General features: G+C 36.2%; 1 protein-coding gene across 10 annotated transcripts; it reads right to left on the bottom strand.

The window, feature by feature from the left end:
• Nucleotides 1-1,743: 1,743 nt before the first annotated feature.
• Nucleotides 1,744-20,865, bottom strand: LOC107500300 (zinc finger protein 658). Of its 10 annotated transcripts, XM_036239348.1 has the most exons (8): nt 20,651-20,865; nt 20,239-20,300; nt 20,079-20,119; nt 19,065-19,276; nt 18,451-18,509; nt 14,040-14,166; nt 13,666-13,761; nt 1,744-7,168 (listed from the first exon to the last, which is right to left on the bottom strand). In XM_036239348.1, the coding sequence occupies exons 5-8, from the start codon at nt 18,463-18,465 to the stop codon at nt 4,365-4,367; spliced, it is 3,042 nt and encodes a 1,013-aa protein (XP_036095241.1). In that variant the 5' UTR covers nt 18,466-18,509; nt 19,065-19,276; nt 20,079-20,119; nt 20,239-20,300; nt 20,651-20,865; the 3' UTR covers nt 1,744-4,364. The 10 variants fall into 10 exon arrangements, with proteins under 10 accessions (XP_036095241.1, XP_036095242.1, XP_036095240.1 ...); XM_036239349.1 differs by lacking the exon at nt 20,079-20,119; XM_036239347.1 differs by having other exon boundaries at nt 19,065-20,119.
• Nucleotides 20,866-22,660: the final 1,795 nt, after the last annotated feature.

The raw sequence follows: 22,660 nt of genomic DNA on the forward strand, positions 1-22,660 counted from the left end.
CCAGTCTATATCTCCACCCCTACTACCAGTCGCAAGGTAGCCTTTTCTGTATGTCCCCAATTGAAAGACTTCTGCTCAGCTAGACTTCAGGCAACTCTCAATGATGGCTGTTCTGCAGTTTAGTTGTCATTTTGGTGTGGTTTTGAGAAGAGGAAAGCATAGCATTTACCTACTCCACCATCTTGATCAGAAGCCCAGGTTATTATCCTCTATCACAAATGCATGCCTGTTTGAAAACATGTTGTTTATCAACAGAACTGCTTGCTACATTTCCTCCAATCAACTTCGTTCTCTCCCAGAGGTATTATTTTATGAGTTCCTATTAGGTTTTCATCCACACTTAAGTCTGATGATATGCATTCTATGTGTGGAATAATATATGCTCATGTATTCTTGCTTCACTAGGAATTCTTGCTGCTTTATAACCCTTCCATAGTTTAACTGTTATGCTAATATCTAGGAGTGACCATCAGCTCATAATCTTATATGTATCCATCTCATTATGTCATCTGCCAGTGGCCCATATGTCCCAAACTAATGATAACATACCCATTCTTTTAAAATATTATTAGTGCCATAAATTTATCAATGCTTTTTTAAAACTCTATGCAGGCATTTGGCTTCTGACATCCCATTTAGCTCTTAAGACTGACTTATTTCTCCCATCATCATAGATTTCTTAGTTATCGTAGCTGGTGATTTTTGTATTGCCTCCATTTTCTGCATTAATATAATAAACTCTAGGTTGACTGGCTTATAAAATGCAAACAAATTTGTCAGTCCTTTCCTTACTCAAGCTCTAAACTCCAAGATTAAGAGGTATTATGAGTTGGGTATCTCTCTCCTAATGAGATGTGAAGATAAATAAAATCCTGAAGTTAAATACTGGGGAACAAAGAAAAGGGCAACGATTCATTCATATTCTAATAAATACTAAAAACCAAAAATTTGGACTCTGAACTGGATCAGCTTGAGGCTATTTTTAAATTCTAGGTGTTGTTGTTTTCTATATATATTTTTTCCAACATTGAAATTAGAAACATGTAAAAAAATCTTATCTTATGTATAATTTGATAAAGAATTTATAAAAGAAATCTTTACCAAGTAGCAAGCATGGTGCTTTACATGCTTTTAAGTGGAGGGACACTATTCCAACCAAGTGATCAAGTTTAGCATAATCAGTGATCATTCACATTGACATCATATACTACTGATATGATGAGAATGGCTTCATTCTGAGGTCTTCCTACAAAAACCTTGTAACATCAGTGCAATCATAAAAAAGAAAATAGAAACCCATACTGAGAGATAGTCTACAAAATACTTGACAAGGACTCCTCAAAACTGTCAGGTAATCAAAACCATTGAAGGTATGAGAAATTGTCACGGATCATTGGAAGCTAAGGAGCCATGACAATTAAATGTAATGTGGTATCCTGGATGAAATCTTGGAATACAAAAACACTAGAGAAAAACTAGTGAAATCAGAAAAATAATGTGTTTAGTTAATAATGTATCAATGATACTTATGGTAAATGCATCAGAGGTATAAAAGATGTTAATAAGGGGAAACTGTGTGAGGAGTATATAGGAATTACCGTTGTAACTTTTCTTTAAATCTACAACAATTCTAAACTGACATCAATTTCTTTTTTTAATTTTAAAGTACTCCAAGTTAGATAATTTTCTTTGGTTTTCTATAAATCAAATTTCCTGAAGAAATCAAGCATGTAGAAAAAGATGGGGTTTTTTTTACTTTTATTTCCCTTTTGATACAGTACAGCTCATATTGCATCAAGTTGTCAGACTGAGGAGGAGTAAACATTCTCATAGCTACTGGAATTCTCCGGTCAGGAGTGCTGATTCATCTCTGGTGCACTAGTCCTAGTGGTACTATGATACAGCCTTCATCCAATGGTGGGTTCTTACTCCTGACTCTTTTCTTTGGCAGTGATGCCACTAAGGTAAGTGATAATGAGCCACTGTTGAAGAAATACCTGTCCTCCAATTAATGCTAAAGATATACCATCCTCCCTCATGCCACACTGAAAGAAGATGGGGAACAGAAGACTTACTCATGGGAATCAACTGACATATTGTCCACATATTCAATCTACCAGATCTACTTGCAGAAAGCAATATGCCAGGATTGAGAGAAATTTCTAGTGGTCCAGGTTTAGAAATGAGAATCCCATTTACATCCTTCTCTGTGCTGACTAAACCACATCCTGAAATGACAAGCAACTGACCAAATATTTTCTTGGCTAAGACTATACTATATTGTTTCCCCCCAAAATGAGTACTTTTCAATACTAATGTGGTACTGGACATGAAAGTAGCACTGATTTTATTCCAATTCTAAAACCTGCTATCCAAGCAAGGTAAAATTAACTGGTTTGCAATGCTGCAGTGTGAGCAAGCATCATGGAGTTAAGAAAAGGGTCCCAGATTGGATGCTCAGGTTACATGCATACAAGACTGATAAGACGACTCACTTTTTAATTACTCGGTAAAAAATGAACCATTAGCATGGCAAAAATTAAAGCCAAAAGAACATGTTAAGAATCATCACCTGGGGATCAGTTCATAAATAATATATAAATGTCAAACCACTATGCTGTACACTTAAATATAAAATACTGAATAAAAATTGTACTTGAAAACTTTCAATTAAAAAATCAACATCCACCTCCCACCACCCCCACCTACCCTCTGCCTACACACAGCCTTGAGAAATCTCATGGATCTACAAGGTCCTAGAAAAACAGGGCTAGACCAACATTCGGACATAGCAGGAAGGCAAAAATCTAACAGCATCAAGTTGAAGGACACCAACAGAGGAAGGATAGAGCTTGTCACTCAAAAACGAAAAGTGAACAGATCCAGAGCAAGTTTGGCTACTGCTTTCTACTAGAAGCAACAATGAGTTCTCCATTACACAGATTTACATAAATATACCACATAGCTCAAAAACTGGCCACAAACATTTACTGGTGGTGTAACTATTCCATCTTTAAAACTTCACATTCCTCAGTGAATTTGTGCACAAGTGTTTTCTTATATATTTTCTATAAAGCAATATTACATATAAAATGTAGTTTTGGTATATTAGTTCTAAGTAGATTTTATCTTCAATTCTGAGACTGATTATTTCCACAGAAAAAAATTATGACACCAACTCAGTATGTATTCAAAACTGTAAGTTACCAAAAATACAAGATTTTAGTCTAATCTTATTTGACGTTTACTGAAGTTAACTTCATAGTAAAGGCTTTTGTTTTTCCCTGAGGTTTCTATGATTTTAATGGTCTTCAGCTCAATCAGGTCATTGACAGAAGTTTTCTTCCTCTGTAAAGCCTTTGATGTACATGTTGAATTCTGAAGGTCTTCTGACATTCATTTATAGGACTTCACCCTACTCTAACAGTTTGCGAAACTATATGCATTTAACCAAAAGACCAAACTCTGTAAGAGCCCAACAGAGTACAAATTTAATTCTTGTTTAAAAGAACAAAACAAACAAAAAGCTAACTGGTAAAGATCTGTTAGTGGGCAATTGTTCATGGAGTTGTTCAGACTCTAGCTTTTTGCACCATGTGGTGTATGTTAATACAAAGGACTCAAGACTGCCATGGAAATTCTTCAGTCAAGTATAATACAGGGCAGGAAGAATGTGACTTTTAAAGGCCAGACTTAGCTTAAATGTAATAGCATCATATTTCATGACCAGCCGCCCTGAACAAGTTTGAGGAAGTCAAATTATATGCCTCATACAAAAGGAAATAATGTGCCAGTCTATGTGCCAGTCTAATGACACAGAATTACCTTAGGACTGCCCAAATTCATTATATGCAAGAGTTTTCTCTCTGGTGCATATTCTGTTGTGATGTACTCTAAGAGCTGTGTTATAGTTTTCCCGCATCCATTACATCCGTAGGGTTTCTGCCCTATGTAAGTTCTCTGGCATACATTGCAAGTTGAATTTTGGGCAAAAGCTTTCCCATGTTCATTACACTCACAGGTTTCCTCCCCTGTATGAGCTCTCTGTAGTGCACTCTCTATGTGATATTTGGGAGAAAGTTTGCCTACATTCATTACATTCATAGAATTTTACACCTGGGTGAATTCTCTAATGTACTCTGAGGGTTTAATTATGGGCAAAAGGATTCTCACATATATTACATTCATAGGGCTTCTTCCCTGTAAAAATTCTCTGATGTGCACTAACATGATTTCTTGGACAAAACTTTCCCACATTCTTTATATTCATGAGGTTTCCCCGTGTGTGAATTCTCTGATGTGCAGAAGGGTCTCCTTCAGGAGAAAGCTTTCCCACATTCATTACCTGCATAAGGTTTTTCCCCTTAGTGAATTCTCTCATGTCTACTGAGGTGTGATTTCCTGGAGAAGGTTTTTCCACATTCAATACATTCATAGGATTTCTCCCCTGTGTGAATTCCCTGATGTGTACGGAGGTTTGTCTGGTAGGAAAAAGTTTTCCCACATTCATTACATTCATAGGGTTTCTCTCCTGTGTGAATTCTCTGGTGTACACTAAGAGTTGAATTTCGAGCAAAAGCTTTCCCACATACCTTACATTCATAGGGTTTCTCCCCTGTATGAATTCTCTGATGTGCACTAACATATGATTTCCGAGAGAAACTTTTTCCACATTCATTACATTCATAGGGTTTCTTCCCTTGGCAAGACCTCAGATGTACTCGAAGGTTTGAAGCACTAGAGAAGGTTTTCTGACATTCATTACATTTATAGGGTTTCTCCCCTGTGTGAATACCCTGATGTGTCCTGAGGGTTGCCTTCTGAGAAAAATTTTTTCCACATTCATGACATTCATAAGGTTTTTTCCCTTTGTGAACTCTCTGATGTCTATTGAGGTTTGATTTCTGGGAGAAGGTTTTCCCACACTCATTACATTCATAGGGTTTTTCTCCTGTGTGAATTCTTTGATGGACTATGAGAACATCTTTATAAAAAAATATTTTCCCACACTCATTACATTCATAAGGTTTTTCCCCTTTGTGAATTCTCTCATGTCCACTGAGGTATGATTTCTTGGAGAAAGTTTTCCCACATTCACTACATTCATACGGTTTCTCCCTGGTATGAATTCTCTGATGTGCTTTGAGGGCTAAATTGCGAGTGAAAGTTTTCTCACAGCCATTACATTTATAGGGTTTTTCACCTGTGTGAATTCTCTGATGTGCTCTGAGGGCTGAATTATCAACAAAAGATCGCCCACAGTCATTACATTCATAGGGTTTCTCGTCTGTGTGAATTCTCTGATGTATTTTAAGGGATGAACTACTGGCAAAAGCTTTCCCACATTCATTGCATTTATAAGGTTTCTCCCCAGTGTGAATTCTCTGATGTATTCTGAGGACTGAATCACGGGTGAAAGTTTTCTCACAGCCATTACATTTATAGGGTTTCTCACCTGTGTGGATTCTGTGATGTGCTCTGAGGGCTGAATAATGGGCAAAAGATCTCCCACAATCAGTACATTTGTAGGGTTTCTCCCCTGTGTGAATTCTCTGATGTGTTCTGAGAACAGATATATAGGCAAAAGACCTCCCACATTCATTACACTCATAGGGTTTCTCCCCTGTGTGAGTTCTGTGATGTGCTTTGAAGGTTGAATTATCAGCAAAAGTTTTCCCACATTCATTACACTCATAAGGTTTCTCCCCTGTATGAATTCTCTGATGTACACTTAGGTGGGTCTTGTTAGAGAAAGTTTTCCCACATTCAATACATTCATAGGTTTTCTCCCCACTGTGAATTCTCTGATGTTCTTTGAGCTGTGCAATTTTGGAGAATGATTTCCCATAGTCATTTGTTTGATAGGGTTTTATCCCTGTATGTGTTCTCTGGTACACTAAGACAGCAGAGTTCTTGTAAGATTTCCCACATCCATTGTTATCATAAGGTTTCTCCTTCATGTAAACTTTCAGATGTTCACTGAGGTTTGAGGTCTGACAAAAAGTTTTTCCACATTCATTACATGCATGGAGATTAACTTCCATATGAGTTCCGGAATAATGAATAGGGTGTGAATTTGAAAAGGATTTCCCGCATTCATTGCCTTGAGTTTTTTCCCCTGAGCAGGTCCTCTGATGCTGAATGAGGCATGCATTCTTGTAGAATAATCTCCTGCATTCACTACTTCCTAATGACTCTTCTCCTGTGGTACTTTCCTGATGTACACTGAGGGGTGAATTTTGATGCAAGAATTCTCTATATTTATTAGATTTGTAGAATTTCTCTTCTGTTTGAGTTTTCTGATGTGCTCTAAGGTCTAATTCCTGGAAGAAAGCATTTGTGCATCCATTAAAAACACAGAACGTATCTCCAATTTGTGTCTTCTGATGTACTAGATGGGCTGAGCTCTGGCTCAAGTTTTCTTCACATTTACTCCTTTCAAAAGCCTGTCCTGGAACAGTTCTCTGAGGTTGAGTAAGGGGTGAATTCTTACTGAAGTTATTTTCATTTTCATTACATTCATAGTGCATCATAACCATGTGAATTTTATTATATTTCACAATGGTGGTTTTGTCACAGGATCTACTACATTCATTAAGATCAAAGCATTTCTCCCTTGTGTCGGTTCTCATGTGGTTCAAGAGAGTTGTTTTGTCACAGTTTTCCCTAAATTCACAATCCTGAGAAGATTCCTCTCCTGTTAGATAACTCTGAGCTGTAACACAGACAACAGTCTCATCATGTAAAACTTTTCCAAACTCACTACATTCAGAAAATTGCTCCAGAGTTTGAATTTTCTGATGATTCTGCCTAAGACTGAAAGCTTTCATATTTTTATTATATTTGTAAGACCTCTCTCCAGTATGAGTTTTCTCATGATTAATAACAAACTGTAACTTTTCACATACATTCATGTAATTGGCCTTCTTTCTGGAACAATTTCTATCACTAATAAGTAATTCAGAAACAAATGGTAAATTCGTTCTACATGAGTCACATTTACAAGGCATTTTTCCTGAAAAGTCTGGAGTCAAATCCAAGTTAATTCGTTTTCCTAAAACTTTCTGACCTTTATTCAGTGTTTTGTTATCAATGAATATTACTTGCCACAACGGTTTCTCTTGTTTTTCCTGATTCCCCTCAATGTGGACATCAACCTTATAATATCCTAAAATGAGAAAAAATGGACATAACTTATGAACTTTATATTTCTTATTGAAAGGACCTTATGGCCACATGTTTTGTTATATATTATATTGTTTCTGGTAATTTTCAAAAGATTAGTAATTCATGCACAGAAACAGATACACACACACTCCTCATCCATATCGTTTAAACAAAAAACAGCTATTATTTCCAGTACTGATCAAGACGGAAAAAAAAAAATTAACGAACAAATGAAGATGGTACAAAATGGAAAGGTGGACCTTGGGACGTAAGAAATGACACTACAGAGAATTCCAAGATTTTCTTTCTGCTTGCTGGCCTGCTGGAGAAGCCTGCAAACCAAAGTCAACAACAGGCAGAGACTAAAAAAGTTCCAAGAAAAGCCTGTTCCTTCTAGCCAACGATCTGAGAAAATGATGGTCTAATGAAAAACTGTACTGACAATATCCACTACACTCAACCTTCTCCACCTCCAAAAAGAAAAGAAAAAAGAAGAAAAGATTCTTCTCTCTGGTTCTGCCACAAATATAAAGGATTTGAACACGCTTGCAAAATTTTCCTCCATGAGCCACAGCTAGAGCTCAAAGAAATGGTCATAAAGAATTCTGAGAAATTCCCGTTCAAAAGAAATTCTTGGAGATGGTTAACATCGGGCACTACCAAAATTTCACCTGAAAACGTATTCCTATCTACTCTATGAAATCTACATAGGCAAGAGGAACAAATCTGTTGCTTTAGGGTACTCATGGCTAACTCAAAGCAGATAGGAGGGAAAAAAAGAAAAAAAAATAAGTATAGAAAAGGGGGGGAGGCAGGAATATACAGTAGGCCCAATATTACAACTAGAAGAGATGAAACAGTACTTGTGAAAACCCAAAGATACAATATATTAAAAAGCAGCTGAATTCACATTATTGTCAAATGCATGTGAGTATTCATAAAGACATCATATTCTGGGCTGTAAGATAAATATTTATAAAAGAGAAATCATATACAGTGTGATCTCAAGACATTGAGAAATTATGCCAGAAATCGGGTACATAAAATTATCTGGAAAAATAAAAAATATTTGTAAATTAATATACTTTCAATTAAACCATGGGTCAATAAGGACATCTCAGAAAAAAATTAAGATATTTTGAAGTAAATGAAGACTAAAACTGTTCAAACTATAGAAATTTATTAAATACAGCTAAAGTAGTACTCAGAGATAAACTTATAGCTTAAAATTATAAACATTAGGGGAGAAAAAAAGAGACTTTTAACCAGTTGAGAAACTATACAAAGAGAAGTTAAATATAAAGAAAGCAGAAGGAAGAAAATAATAAAGATTAGAGGATACAATAAAATTGAAAACAATCAAACCAAAGCTTACTTCTTTGAAAAGATTTTTAAATGATAAAAAGCCAGTGGAGGAAAATCGAGAAGACACATTCTCAGTATCAGAAATGAATGCAAATGGTAATATAATTACCAACATAACAGGCATTAAAAAGATAATAAAGAATATTAAGAGAAACTCTATGCTCATAAAGTTGATAATTTACATAAAATGTACACATTCCTTGAAAACAAAAAACTACTAAACTCTCTCATGAAGAAGAAATAAGCCAAATAGCTCTATTTAAGAAATTGAATGTGTGGTCAAGAAATATGTAATTGAAAAAGCAGCTCTAGGACTAGATGGTGTTAACCAGTGAATTTTACCAAACATTTAAAGACGAAATAATACCAATTTTATACAGTCTGTTCAAGAAAATGCAAGATGTGGGAATATTTCCTAAGTCATTTTATGAGGCCTGTATTATCCTCATAACAAAACCAAAGACAATTCAAGAAAGAAACCCTATGGAATATTCCTCATAACATAAATGTAAAAATACTGAAAAACAGTTAAGTAGGACACAGTGCTATATTAAAATAAATAATAAATCAGGACCAAGTGAGATTCATCCCAAGAATGCAAACTGTTGCAACATTCAAAAAAATCAATCAATGTGATTCACCATATTGTCTAAAGATTAAAACCCCACAATCACATTAATTACAGTAAAAAAAAAAAAATTCACTAAATTCAAAATCCATTCATTAACCTAATAAAAGGAATCCACGAAAAACCTATAAGTAACATCACATCTAGTGAGAGCCTGAATGCTTTAACCCTAAGACTCAGGAAAAGACAAATGGGTTTACTCTCAGCACTTCTACTCAAGACAGCAATGTAAGTTCCAACTAATGCAAAAAGGCTAGAATGAAACAAAAGATACAGAGTAAGTCTACACAGAAAAATCACAAAAAAGATCTTTAAAAAAGCCCCTTGAACTAATAAGTGTTTTCGGCAAAGGCGAAATACAAAGCCAATATATGAAAGCCAATAATATACAAATAATAATGAACTGGAATTTGAAATCAAATATACAACATATTTTATCATAGCACCAATACACACCACTTGGTATTTGTATGCTAAAAACTACTGATGAAAGAAATCAAAGAAATACTAAATAAATTGAGAGGTACATGTTACTTAAGAATTAGAAAACTATATTTTTTATGCTGATTCTGCTTGATTTATAGTCAATGCAATTCAAGCTGAAATTCCAATATTTTTATAAATATCAGAAGCTTGTTTTAAAATTCATAAAGTCATCTGAACATAAAATTCAGGTGGACTCCGTACTACCTGATGTCAAAAATTAAAAAGCTAGTATAAGAAAGTTAATATGGTATTGGCATAAGGAAAGATATGTAGATAAATATGAGATGCCACAGAAATATGCAATCTCAGACATACAGAATGCAATCTTAGACACACATATACTGAAATGCAATGCAAATATACACTCATGTTTTCTAAGATCATGCAAATGTTACTCAAAGGAGAAATGATAATCTTTTAAACATATGGTGCTAGAATAACTGGACTCCCTTTTCAAAAATTTTAACTTGACACATAACTCATACTTTCTATAAAAATTAATACCAAATGTGACACAAAGTGTAAAATGTGAAATTTAAAAATTTCTAGAAAAAAAAATCACAGGAATAAATCTGTGTTAACAGTTCTGACATTTCTAGACAGAACAACAAACGCACAGTCCTTATGGAAAATTAAAAATTGAACTTTATTAATGTTGATGTTCAGTTTCAGCCAGACTTGACTGAAACCATGCCAATAGAAGGAGAGTGCTGCTACTGAACCCCCTGGGAGATAGAGGTTAACACTGGGCAGGGTTGAGAGATCAGGCCCTCACTAGTCTTCTGCGTGTACTAACCACCTTGTATTCCATTAAGTGCCAGCAACACTACCTCATCGTCATTCTTCTTTCCATCTTTCAGAATCTTATCGATTTTTTATGTATAATTTTAAGTATTTAACTGTAGTTAGTGAATAGGAAAGAATGTTTATGCCATCATTCCCATTTAATGCTTTTTATCTTATTCTTTTCCTAAGCACAGTTATGAACATGTTTTCCTTAACATCACATAGAATATATCTAGTTCTGCTCTAAGCCACCTGAATCTGATTCTTTGTTTTGACCCATAAAGTTACCTCAGGATTCTTTACCCACTGTTCCAATAGGACAGAGCCACCTGTCAAAACCAACTGTCCATGGATCGTATGTTTCTTTGAACTTTCTTTTATTTCACTATCCCACGTCCAGCTGCAAACTACTTAACTACTCAGTTTTACATAAATCCTTCATATCTGATACAGCATGTCTTCCCACATTGCTCTTCTAAAGAGATTTAATTTGATATTACATCTTTATAAGGATATCTCCACATGAATTTTTATGTAAAAGTGCTTTTTATTTTTTTTTAGGATTAACTAAAGTTGCAATCATTTCACCGTTTTATTCTAAGATATAGTCCATAATTTGTTTTTCAGTTTATTATTTTTAAATTTCGCTTTTAAATTCATTACTATATTTTTGTTATTGCTCTTGATTAGTTTCTTAATATAAATGAGACTACAAATTACCTCTGTTCACTAATTCGGCTATAACTAAGTTTTTAATATGCATTTATTTTTATTACTTTCTAAATGTCATGCAATTTTGAAATTGATTTCCTTTTCAATACACTGTTTAATGGAGATAATTTTCCAAAGCTCCATATCAAGATTTTTTGTCTACTCATGTTATCATTACTTTCTACATTTATCGAACTGTGTTGAGAGAATATTATTTATGGTGATTCTAATTAGTTGAATTCATTGATGTTTTCTTTGTAGAATAAAACTATATTTTTACTGTCTCATGATAAGTCCAAGGGAACTCAAAAGGCTTGTCCTTTGATTTCAGCATACACATACACAAGTATATGGTCCACTTTAATACAAATATCATTTATATCCTCTATAACCATATTTATTGAATATTCCACAGGATTTATTATTTCATCAGATGAGGTACACCAGGTCCTCAAATAACTTCCTTTCATTAAATGTCATTTTGTTACAACGTTGATGAGAAAAAAAAAATCAATTCCCCACAAGGACCACTGTCTGTGTGGAGTTGGCATGCTCTCCCCACGTCTGTGTGGATTTCCTCTGGGTCCTCGAGTTTCCTCTCATATCCCAAATGTGCATGTTAGGTGAACTGGTGTGTTTACACTGCCCCCAAGTCTGAGTGTGTGTGGTGTGTGAATGCACCCTAACATGGAATGGTATCCTGTCCAGGGTGGGTTCCCGCATTGAGCTGAGCTGCCAGGGAGAATCTGGCCACCTGCAAAACTGAACTGGAATAAATGGGTTAGATAATAATAATTAATCTTTCTTAAATGTATGTCTAGCTCAGATTTACATCAATGGTAATATTAGAAGTGTTCTGGATCTTTATTTTGAAGTTTGGTGATGTTTCTGCCCTAACAACTTAGTTCTTGTTTATATCAGTTAAGACTATAATAAAGGTGGTTTTACTACAGGTCATTTAGCTTAAGTCAATTTCCAGGAACCTACTGACAACATTAAGTGAAGAACTATGACCTCCTAATCCAAGTGAATTTTAAAGTCTTAGAAATCCATATTTTGGTTTTTGGTTATTGATATATTGCTTAGTGTAGCCATTCAAATACTCTTGCGCTATCAGGCCTTCTTTAAAGATAATGAATTTATTGCCTAAATACAAACAAACCTGAATGATAACAGAAAATTAAGCTCTAAATTATTTATTTTTATTGACTTAACAACTTTACCATTCTTTTATTTTATAACCTTTCTAAGATACTTATTTAGGGATATCTTTTTTAGCCAATCAATAGGATTAGACAAAGGCAAATAAGCATATGAAAAAACTGCTTGGCATCATTAGTGATCAGGAAAATACTTATGGACTAAATTATGTCTCAGTCAAATTCATATTTTGAAGCCCTAACCCCCAATGTGACTATACTTAGAGATAAGACCTTTGGAGAGGTAATGGAGGTCAAGGTGATAAAGGTGAGGCCCTACTTCTGTAGAACTAGTATCCTTATAAAAACAGGAAGCGACATCAGACACTTTTCTCTCTCTGTGAGTGCACAGAGGAAAGGCCCTGTGAGGACACAGTGAGAAGGTGCTCATCTGCAAGGCAAGAGGACAGGCCTTACTACAAATCGACCCTGCTGACACCCTCTTCTTGGACTTTCAGCCTCCAGAACTCTGAGAAATAAATTTCTGTTTCTTAAGCCACCCACACTATGGCATTTTGTAATGTCAGCCCAGCTGACTAATACAGAAATGCAGATCGAAACCTCAGTGACATAGCACCTCACATCCAATCAGATGACTACAATCAAAAAGTGGGATAATTAAGTACTGGTGAAGATGTGGAAAACTCAGAACCCTCATATGCCATCATTAGGATTATGAAATGATACAGCCCCTTTGGAAAACAGTTTGGCAGTTCTACAGAGTTATCATATAAGCCATAAATTCTACTCCTACCTATATGGTCAAGAGAAATAAAAGCATATGTCCATGTAAAAAACTTGTAAATGAATGATTACATCAGCATTACTCAGTAACAGCCAAAAGGTGGAATCCCAAATGTCCACAGACTGATGAATGGACAAACAAATGTGGTATATCCAGACAAAGGAATATTATTTGGCCATTAAAGGATGAAGTACTAATACATACTACCATATGAACCTTGTAATGCAAGGTGAAAGAAACCAATCACAAAGAACACATAATGTGTTATTCCACTGACATGTGCAGAATACCCAAATCTATACAGATAGAAAGTAGATTAGTGGTTGCCAGAGCTAAAGCGGCAGGGAATAAGGAGATAATAGCTAAAGGGCATGGGGTCTCTCCCTCTGAGGTGAAGAAAATTGACTGTGGTGATGTTTACATATACCTATGAATATACTAAAAGCCACTAAATTGTATCCTTTAGATGGGTAAATTGTATGATATGTGAATTACATCTCAATAAAGCTGTTTAAATGAAAAACAACTTTCAAAAGTCTAACTACCCCAGGAGTTTCCCTCTGTCCGTGCTCACTCACCTGGGAACCTCTGGTTTGGGAATTCTTCCTCTAAGGACCAGGGCTCTTCACCTTGCTCCAACTTGAAGATCACCTGGGGTTTGATAATGCAATACCCTGTGAACGTAACAATTGAGGGTATATATAGACCAGATCCACGTGCTTTTCAGATTCTGAAGGTGGAGAAAGATATAGCAGCAAGAGCAAAATGAAAGTACCCTTTTGCAAATTTCAATGGGAAAGCAATGACACAAACGTTTCTGTTCTCAAAAGCTTTCAATTACCCAGGCCTCTTAAAAGCCTGAACAACATTAATCTCTACAGAGGGTCCATGTTTTGATTAGAACAAAAAGGATTTGAATTCCAAGGGGAGTCACATAGTAAGGTCTGCTCACCCATGGAGACAAAATGGCTGTAGTTCTCCAGCATCACGTCTCTATACAGGGTCCTATGAGCAGGGCACATGTACTGCCACTCATCTGGGGTGAACTCCACAGTCACGTCTTTGAATGACACTGATCCCTGCAATAATACATTTTGTTCAAAGTTCAGAATTAGGTGACGGAGAAAATACCTTTGAGAACTACTATTTTCCTGTTCACATTTAAGGCTCTACAACAAATAGATATAAAGACTGTTATTCTGGCCCTAATTTGTTTTTAACTTTGGAGTTACTCAATTATTTAAAAGGGTTTTTAATGTACTGTAATTCATTCATATATTTTTATGAAAATTTCAGTGTAAAGAGTTCCTACAACTCTTCTATGTCCCGAGGTATTACCCTGGGTAGTCTAGAGAATTCTAGAGAATCCTAAGATGTTCAAACCCTCCAAGGACATCAATACCATAAGTAATGGAAGCCAAGGAAACAGTACATGAACTTATGTGTAAATAAATGTATAAAGATATATAAATCTAGAGCTCATGGAGAACAAAGGATGACTTACTCAGGAGATGGAATCGAACAGACTAGTATGAGAACACCGCCTACACTGAGGTAACAGCAACAGATATAAATATAAAGATCTAATCAGCAGAAGCAGCAACCAATTAGCTGCCCAATCTAGCAGTATGAGCAGCTTCTTGAATGCTGGTGCCAAATACCGATATTTCAGACATACCAAAAAAAAATATCTTAGAAGTTTTCATGAGACGTATCTGTTCATGTTGCTACTGACGGGTCTACAGAACAAAAAGCTGGAACTGCCCCTTAAACTATGCATGGTTTTAGAACATAGAAGGGTGGTCTAGGACAAAGACAAGCATTACGGAGATACTAGCAATTTAGGTGGTAACTGAAATTAACAGAAGCAGTCAGACAGCAACTTGAGCACATAGGAATTGAACAGAAAAAGTATAGGCCACAAAACCAGAGAAGAACTTTTCTGAAAGTAATAGTGGAATCATGAGAGGGTAGAGTATTGAAAACTAAAAAAGAGAAAGTTTCCACAACAAAGACTTCAAAGCAAGTGGGAAGAGAGAGATGTGGGAGTTGCTGTTCAATGAATATAAAGTTTCACTTGTGCAAATGCTAAGTTCTAGAGATCAGCTGCACAACGTGATGCTACTAGTGAATGATACAGCACTGTACATGTAAAAATTTGTTAGGAGGGCAATTCCCATGTTAAGTGTTCTTATCACGAGTAAACAGTAGAAAGAAAGGGAAGCAGATTAAGAGACAAGAGGACAGAAACACATTTTTTTCCAGTATTATGTATCCACTTATATCCTCACTCATATCTTCAGTTTGACTGAGTGAATACCTTCTCTGTGTGAAGTTCAGTGCCAGTAGCTGGGAACTAGAACAAATGAATAAAAGAACAGAAACTCCCCTCATTAAGTTTATTTTAATGTAAAAAATAAAATAAAATTTATCTATATTTTCCAAAACTAAAAAATCAGTGAGAAAACTGTTGTTTTTTATTCATTTCTGCCAATCTCTTTAATACGTGACTTAATAAACAGCTGGATAAAAAAATAATAATAAGCTAACAATATCAGAAGTACAAATGGTGAAGTAGGAATCCCAGAAAATTCTCTTCCACAAAAAACAATGAAAAAACTGGCAAAGATTATAGAAGTTAACAAAGACAATCTCTGAAAGTTTATAAGAAAATTGGCTGAATCACTCTAAGTAAAGTGATGTTGTGTTATTTTAATATACCCTGTTCCCATCCCTCTCAAACTCTGCCATAGTTTGAGAATCCACAGGCTCCCACCTGCAGCCTGGCAACTACATGACGGGCAGAACTGGGGTGGAGTTCCATCAAAGTATCATTCCCAGAAAACTGTCATCATTTGGCCTGTTTGGTAGTTCAATGAATGACCCCACTACAAGGATATCTTTATGTGCGGTAACTTGGAGCTCATATAGTATGTGAAAAGTCTCATCTTCAGAAGCATGTGGCCGAACATTTAAAGGCATTTGTTTAACTTAGTGGCTACCTGAAGTGGTGGGTAACAGCAGGAGCAAACAATGGCCTGATCAAGAAGCTTAAAACAGGAAATGCTGAATAATGAGATGACAAAAAAGTTTTTGAATATCTCTGATATACTCCTGAGAATCTAGAATGCTACACACATGCATAGAGCTGTGTACAGGCCCAGGGCTGACAGCATGCTCAGAAAAGAAAGCTCTATGTTGTCACCTCTAGGTGACTATGAGGTTTGACCTAAAAAGGAATAAAGGCTACTGCAACCTTGTAAACTGCCTAACTGAACACTGAAGGAATGCCTTCTCTTGCACAGAGCCCTTAAGGAAAGATTGGAAGACTTACTAATTTAAGGAAATTTCTGAAAAAATTTCTGCTGCTACATACAAGAAATACAGGTTCTATAGAATAGTTTGTAAAAGTCATTAAACAAATAAATTTCAAGAATGACCCCTGTGGAGGGGAGACATTCTGATTCCTAGAGTTGCCACACTATTTCATTTAAAATGTCCACTTATCAGCAACAACAAAAAACTCTGTGAAGAAAACTAATGAACAAACAAAACAAAACAAAAAACAAGAAAGCAAGATCCATAAGCAGGAAAAAGTGTACTCAACAGAAATTGCTCTGAGAAAGCAGATGTTGGACTCACTACGTAACCACTTTAAATCAGCTATTTTAAAATAGTCAAGAATTCAAGGAAAGAACATCTAAAGACTAAAGGAAAGTGTTAGAACAATATTTCACTAAGTAAAATGTATCAAAATGTATCAATAAAAGAAACTAAACAGAAATTCAAGAGTTGAGAAGTACAACTGAAATAAAACTTCACTAGAGGAGTTCAACAACAGATCTGAGTAAGTGAAAGAAAGAATGAAACATGGAGTTTATCCTACCTGGACACATGATAATCAAATTGTCAAAAAGACAAAGATGTTCTTGAAAATAGAAAGAAGAAGTGACTCATCACATACAATAGCAGTAACAGCTGGTTACTAATCAGAAACCATGGAGGAGGCAGTGGAATGTCATATTAAAAGTGCTGAAAGAAAAAGGTTGTCAACCAAGAATTCAATACCCAACAAAAATGCAAAAATTAAAACTTTGAGATAAACAAAAACAGAATGTGCCAAAAGCAAAACTGCCCTGCCAGAAATAATACAGGGGGTGGTTCAGCAAATCTTTGCAGACTAAAAGCAGATTAGTAGTTGCTTGAGGCTTGGGGGGTTGGGGCGGGGGGAAGGAATGAGATAATGGGACAGGATAAAACCTACATACTTTTTTTTAAGGTAATGAAAAGGACCTATTTTGACTATAGTGATATTTGTCCATATTTGCAAATACACCTTAAAAAATCATTGTATTTTACACTTTAAATGGGTGACTAGCATGACATATGATTTCAATTGCAATAAAGCTGTTTTAAAATAAAAAATGAAAGAGGGTGAAATCATTACGAAACATTAGAAAAGATTTAAGGGCCAAGGATGAAAATGCGGATAAAGGAAAGAAGGACTCTATGAAGATGGCAGCAAGGGAAAGACAGAGCCAGTGGAAGTGCCACAGACACTAAAATAGAAACTTTCCAGAAGGACAGAGTGAGAAGTAGAGGCAAGAGACACAATAAAGTCAAGTAAAGAAAGGATGAGAAGAGACCCAGTGAATTTCATTATAATCAAGTTTGTGGTCACGAGGACATAGGCAATTGGGCTTCATGCAGAAGTTTGAAGTGTGAATGTAAAGTGTTGAAATATTTGAAAGAGAATAGCACTTTAAATTGCTGAGCGAGCTGAATATCATAGGTATTCAAAATATTTATGTAATTTTAAGGATATTCAATTTACTCTTCAGAAAATGTCTTAATTCCAACCCATGTCTGAGTTTCTGAAAAATAGTATTGACCAAGTTCACATTTAGCATTAAGTCTTCTGCTTTTATTGCAGAACAAGTAGAGGCAACATTCTATATTATTTTTGGATTATTACTAGAAAGTTAACTAGAACACCTACTTGAAAACAACAAATATTTTTTGTCATTAATCTCTTTATATTCTATGAAGACACTTTGCTTTATCTTCTCACTAACGTCAGCCTTTAAAGAAATATGGTCTGACACTGACGTGGATATTATAAACTACAGAGATAAATCTGGAGCTCCAATTTGGTAATTCCTCACTGAATTCTTTCCTATAATACCAAGGAATCTGCAAAGATTCACATACCACCACCCTTGCCCTGCTATGCGTCCATATTTCTACATTTTCGCTGAATGCATCTGATCCATTTCTATTTCTACTTTTCCATGCTAACAAAGAGACATTTAAATCTTTATAAAATCCATTGTAAAATAAACGAGTTATTAAACTGAACTCACCTGAGCTATGTTCATTTTCTGCTCCTCCTGGAAGAAGGTTAAAAACTATAAAGGTTCCACTAGGGAGGAAGAAAAAGAAATGGGGTCATGAGAAACCTGGTCTGCCTTACAACTCCTATATTCATGGCCTTGAATATCAATACTAGCAGGAGAAAAGGCTTCCCTGCGTTATAATGTCCCCTTGAGAAGGAACAGGAAGAACCACACAGAGGCAGCACCATCTGAACATGTGCATGTCTGATATGATGATGTGGGCTTAACCTTACATTTTCAGAGTAAGGTAAACTGCTTTTTGTCAATGATATAACAATATATGCCCTCTTATGACCAATTAAAACAAACAAAAAATTTTTAATATGTAACTAAAATAAAGGGTTAAAAAAAAATTCAGGTACCACAGAGGTGAAACCCTCTAACTTCATTAAAACTAATGTCAAAAAACTTCTCAGGCTGGATTGTTCATCAAGTTCTTATCGTCTTTATACCTTAAGCATTTTCACAGAAAACTCTGAAATTAAGATGGGATGCTTTATGCAAGAAATATATTTTTTAACTTTTTGTTCCAAGCTGGTTGCAGTTCATTAAAAAAATCTCTCAATGTTTATAGTACTTACCTATGTGAGTAAACAGCATTGCGTTGCTGTTTGGTTCTACCCCAAAATCATTCATTTTTAGCCCAATATTTTTGAGCTCCCAAAGGTGTCCAATATAGGATACTTTTCTTCTACTATCACGCTGTCATCTCCATGTTCAGGAAAGAGGGAGCATCAGCATAACTCTAAATGCTACATGTGGTGATGGACATGGTACGAGAGCAGCTCAGAATCTGGAAGAGTGGGGACAGAAAGAAAACATGGTGGTATTTAGGATTTCATCAGCTCTGCTGGTTGATGTCCTTCCCTGGACATCATCCTCACTAGCCATCCAGTGAAATGCTTTTCTCTGCAGCCTGACAATCACTCATCCCTCTCAATCCCAAGCTGGTCCACAGATTCCACTGTCACACAGTCTGTGGTGGCTTCTGGACATGGAGGCATCACCAGGTTTTACTCATGCTACTCAGGGATCAAAACCTGCTTATGGTATTGCAAACCAGGACCTGCTCCTTTCCAGCAGGGATGAAGGGTTGTTCTTCCAAGTGGCAGTTCCTAGGGCTTCTATTTCTGACTTAAAAGAGTTACTCTGCATGCACCACAGAGGGTGGGATCTGAGCCTGAGAAAACAAATTCACTTTATTTGAAACTGTCATCCGAACTCTAAACCTGACCTTTTCGGAATTCACCAGAAATGTACTATCCAGTACTATAGCCATTAGCCGCATGCAACTATTAAACCTGAAGTGTAGCCAGTGCCACACTATAGTCAAAATAATATTTTGAATGTACTGAATTTAATACATCAGTAAAATTAACTTTACCTCCTTTTATTTTTACTGTTGCTACTGAAAAGTTTTTAATTATATTTTTTGTATTATATTTGCATTATCTTTCTGTTGGCCCAAAACTGCGTAAGAATATCAGACCGGGCCTTTGAGGATGGAGATAGCCTGGACAGCGCAGGAAGGTGCAAGAAGCTCAGTATGACCCAGAAGCTAAGGAGAAAACCCACAAATCCCAGGATATACTTACCACGTGATCAGATTCTGTCCGCATTCGTGTCGCAATCATATCTCTGAGAATTTGAGGGCAGACTATTCGGTTAACTGCTCCAAAGATTGCAATTCTAGATTTGAGTCAGGGAGGATGTTAGGAAGAGCAAGAGATAGTAAAATCTATATTTGTGTCCTACCTCGGCAACCCACCAGCTTGTGTCCTGGGATATAACATTCCGCCCCATGAAGGTCCTTTCACCTGAGGAACGGCACGTTTATGCGGACAAGCAGGCTTTTGTGAGGGTTAAATGACATAAATGAAGGGAACAAAGTGTCTTCTGATAGCCGCTTACACAGTGATTACAAGCATTTGACAAAATGTTTTGCAGATGATACCTTAATTCTCAGAAGAACTGCACGAATCACCATTAGTAAGTAGCCTCACGTTCACCGTGAACGTCATAAAGATGCATTCTCCTCCCGCCACCTGCACTTCCGGCATCAAGCCTCAAAGAGCACCCTCTCCTGACCAGGACTCAACCCCACCGGCGCCACGGGATCTGGAGGGGTGGGCCCGGAAGCCCAGGACTAGGGGAAGGGAAGGCCTACCTGACCGTCCACCGGATTTCCTGCTCCTGCACCCAAGACCCAGGACGCCTATATGACCTTCATGGGCTCAGTGTTCTCATCCTGGGCAGGGGCGCCAAGTCTCGGCTACCGCACACACTCAGCGATGCTGTGACCGCGCCCCTCTCAAGCCAATCTGTTCGGATCGGACCGAAGAACCCAGCACTGGTGTGCACATGCGCAGAGTGAGAGCCGAAAAATCTGTTCCCAGAGGGATCCGCGGTAGCCCCACACCTTCGAGACTACATTTCCCATGAAGCTTTGGGAGTGTGGGACGTAATTTTTGAAGCGTTTTTGCTTCGTTAGCCAGTTGGGAGACGTGAAAATTGGGCCTGACTCCTGGTAACTCTTGAATACCAAAGATTTGGGTTTAAAACTCAACATTAGAGCCTAAAAACACGTTTCAAAACGTGGTTATGGATCGGATCCTGGTTAGAAAAACAACAGCTGCAAGAGACAATTGGGAAATATGATGATAAACTAGTTATTAGGAATATTAAAGAAAATTACCATCATTTTGGTTAGTGAGATAATATTTGGAGGTATAGGACATTATTTTTTTATGATATCCAATGAGATAGTTAAAATTATGAAATCATGTATTTGTAATTTATTTTTAAAAATTAACCAAGAGAATAAGAGAAAGCAAATAGGGCTTAATCATTAAATCTGTGTATTATGTGTGTATGATGCTCATTTACTATGTCTGCTATTCAGAGTGTTTGAATTTATTTTTAATCCATAATAAAAGACCTGGCTGGATGGGGAAGGGCGTAAGGAGGTTAGGGAGTTTAATGCCGCTCCAGAAGTGTACCTTTTAAAATCAAGTTGCCAAAAGAAGTTTAAAGGTGCACACAAGTGTCTCTTTCATAGCTATGAAATAGAACACATACCACAATGCGGAGCCAGCTTTAACAGTAAAAGAGGAACATCTGTGACCAGCAGGGTGGGGGAGGCAATAATCTACTTTGGTTCAAATTATACAAGTCATAGATGAAAATATGTATAATAGCAAATAAGAAAAATATTATTGAATCAATTTTGCATTTCCATAGGTAAACGTTCCTTGAAACAATGTGTGCACACATCAAATTAGAGACATATAGACAATAACATAATTATGCTTTCTAGCAGACTTTTTGAGAAGTTTTAAGCTTATGGAATAATTGAGCAGAAAGCACAGAGTTCTCTCTACCCCTGTCTCATCACCCACACAGTTTCTCCCGTTAACGTTTACATTAGTGTGGTATATTTGGAAAAAGTAATAGATGATATACTATTGCTAGCTAAAGCCCATAGTTTACATTAGCAATCACTCTGTTGTACAGTTTTATGAGTTTTATCAAATGCATAATGTCATCTGGTATAATATCCAGTGTTACATTATCACACGGAATAGTTTCACTGCCTACAAATCTCCTGTGCTCTTTCTTCAACCTCTCTCTCCCCTCTTGCTTTCCCATCCTGAACTCCTGGTAGCCACTCACATTTTTACTGCTTCAACAATTTTACCTTTTGGAGAATGTCATGTACTTAAAATCATATACTAAGTAGCCTTTTAAGAGTGGCTTCTTTCACTTAGAAAATGCATTTAAGTTTTCTTCATGTCTTTTTGTGGTTCTTTTTTTATTCTATGGAACATATATCATTGTATGGATGTACACAGTCTGTTTATTTGCTCATCTATTGAAGGACATCTTGATTGCTGCCAAGTGTTTCCAATTGTGAATAAAACTATCGATATTTTTGCGTAAGTTTCAGAACAATTGAATAATTACCAAGGAGTGCAATTGCTAGATTGTGTAGCAGAGACTAAGTTTAGCTTTATAAGAAAGTGCCACACTTTCTTCCAAAAGTGAATGTATCATTTTGCATTCTCACCAGTAATGAAAGAGAGGTCTCCTGCTCTATAGCCTTGCCAGCATTAAGTGTTGCCAAGTGTTTTGGACTTTGGCCATTCTAATAGGTGCAGATTGGTATCTCCTAATTTGC

The sequence above is a fragment of the Rousettus aegyptiacus genome, unplaced genomic scaffold, assembly GCF_014176215.1.
Source record: "Rousettus aegyptiacus isolate mRouAeg1 unplaced genomic scaffold, mRouAeg1.p scaffold_m13_p_3, whole genome shotgun sequence".
Taxonomy (NCBI): Eukaryota; Metazoa; Chordata; class Mammalia; order Chiroptera; family Pteropodidae; genus Rousettus; species Rousettus aegyptiacus.

Bases quoted from the DNA above. Each gene is read 5' to 3' on its own strand.
- LOC107500300 (XM_036239352.1), bottom strand. The intron at 13,762-14,039 runs GTGAGCAGACCT...TTACGTTCACAG, and splicing joins CAGCCATTTTGTCTCCATGG to GGTATTGCATTATCAAACCC. The intron at 7,169-13,665 runs GTGAGTGAGCAC...TTCTCATTTTAG, and splicing joins CCCAAACCAGAGGTTCCCAG to GATATTATAAGGTTGATGTC.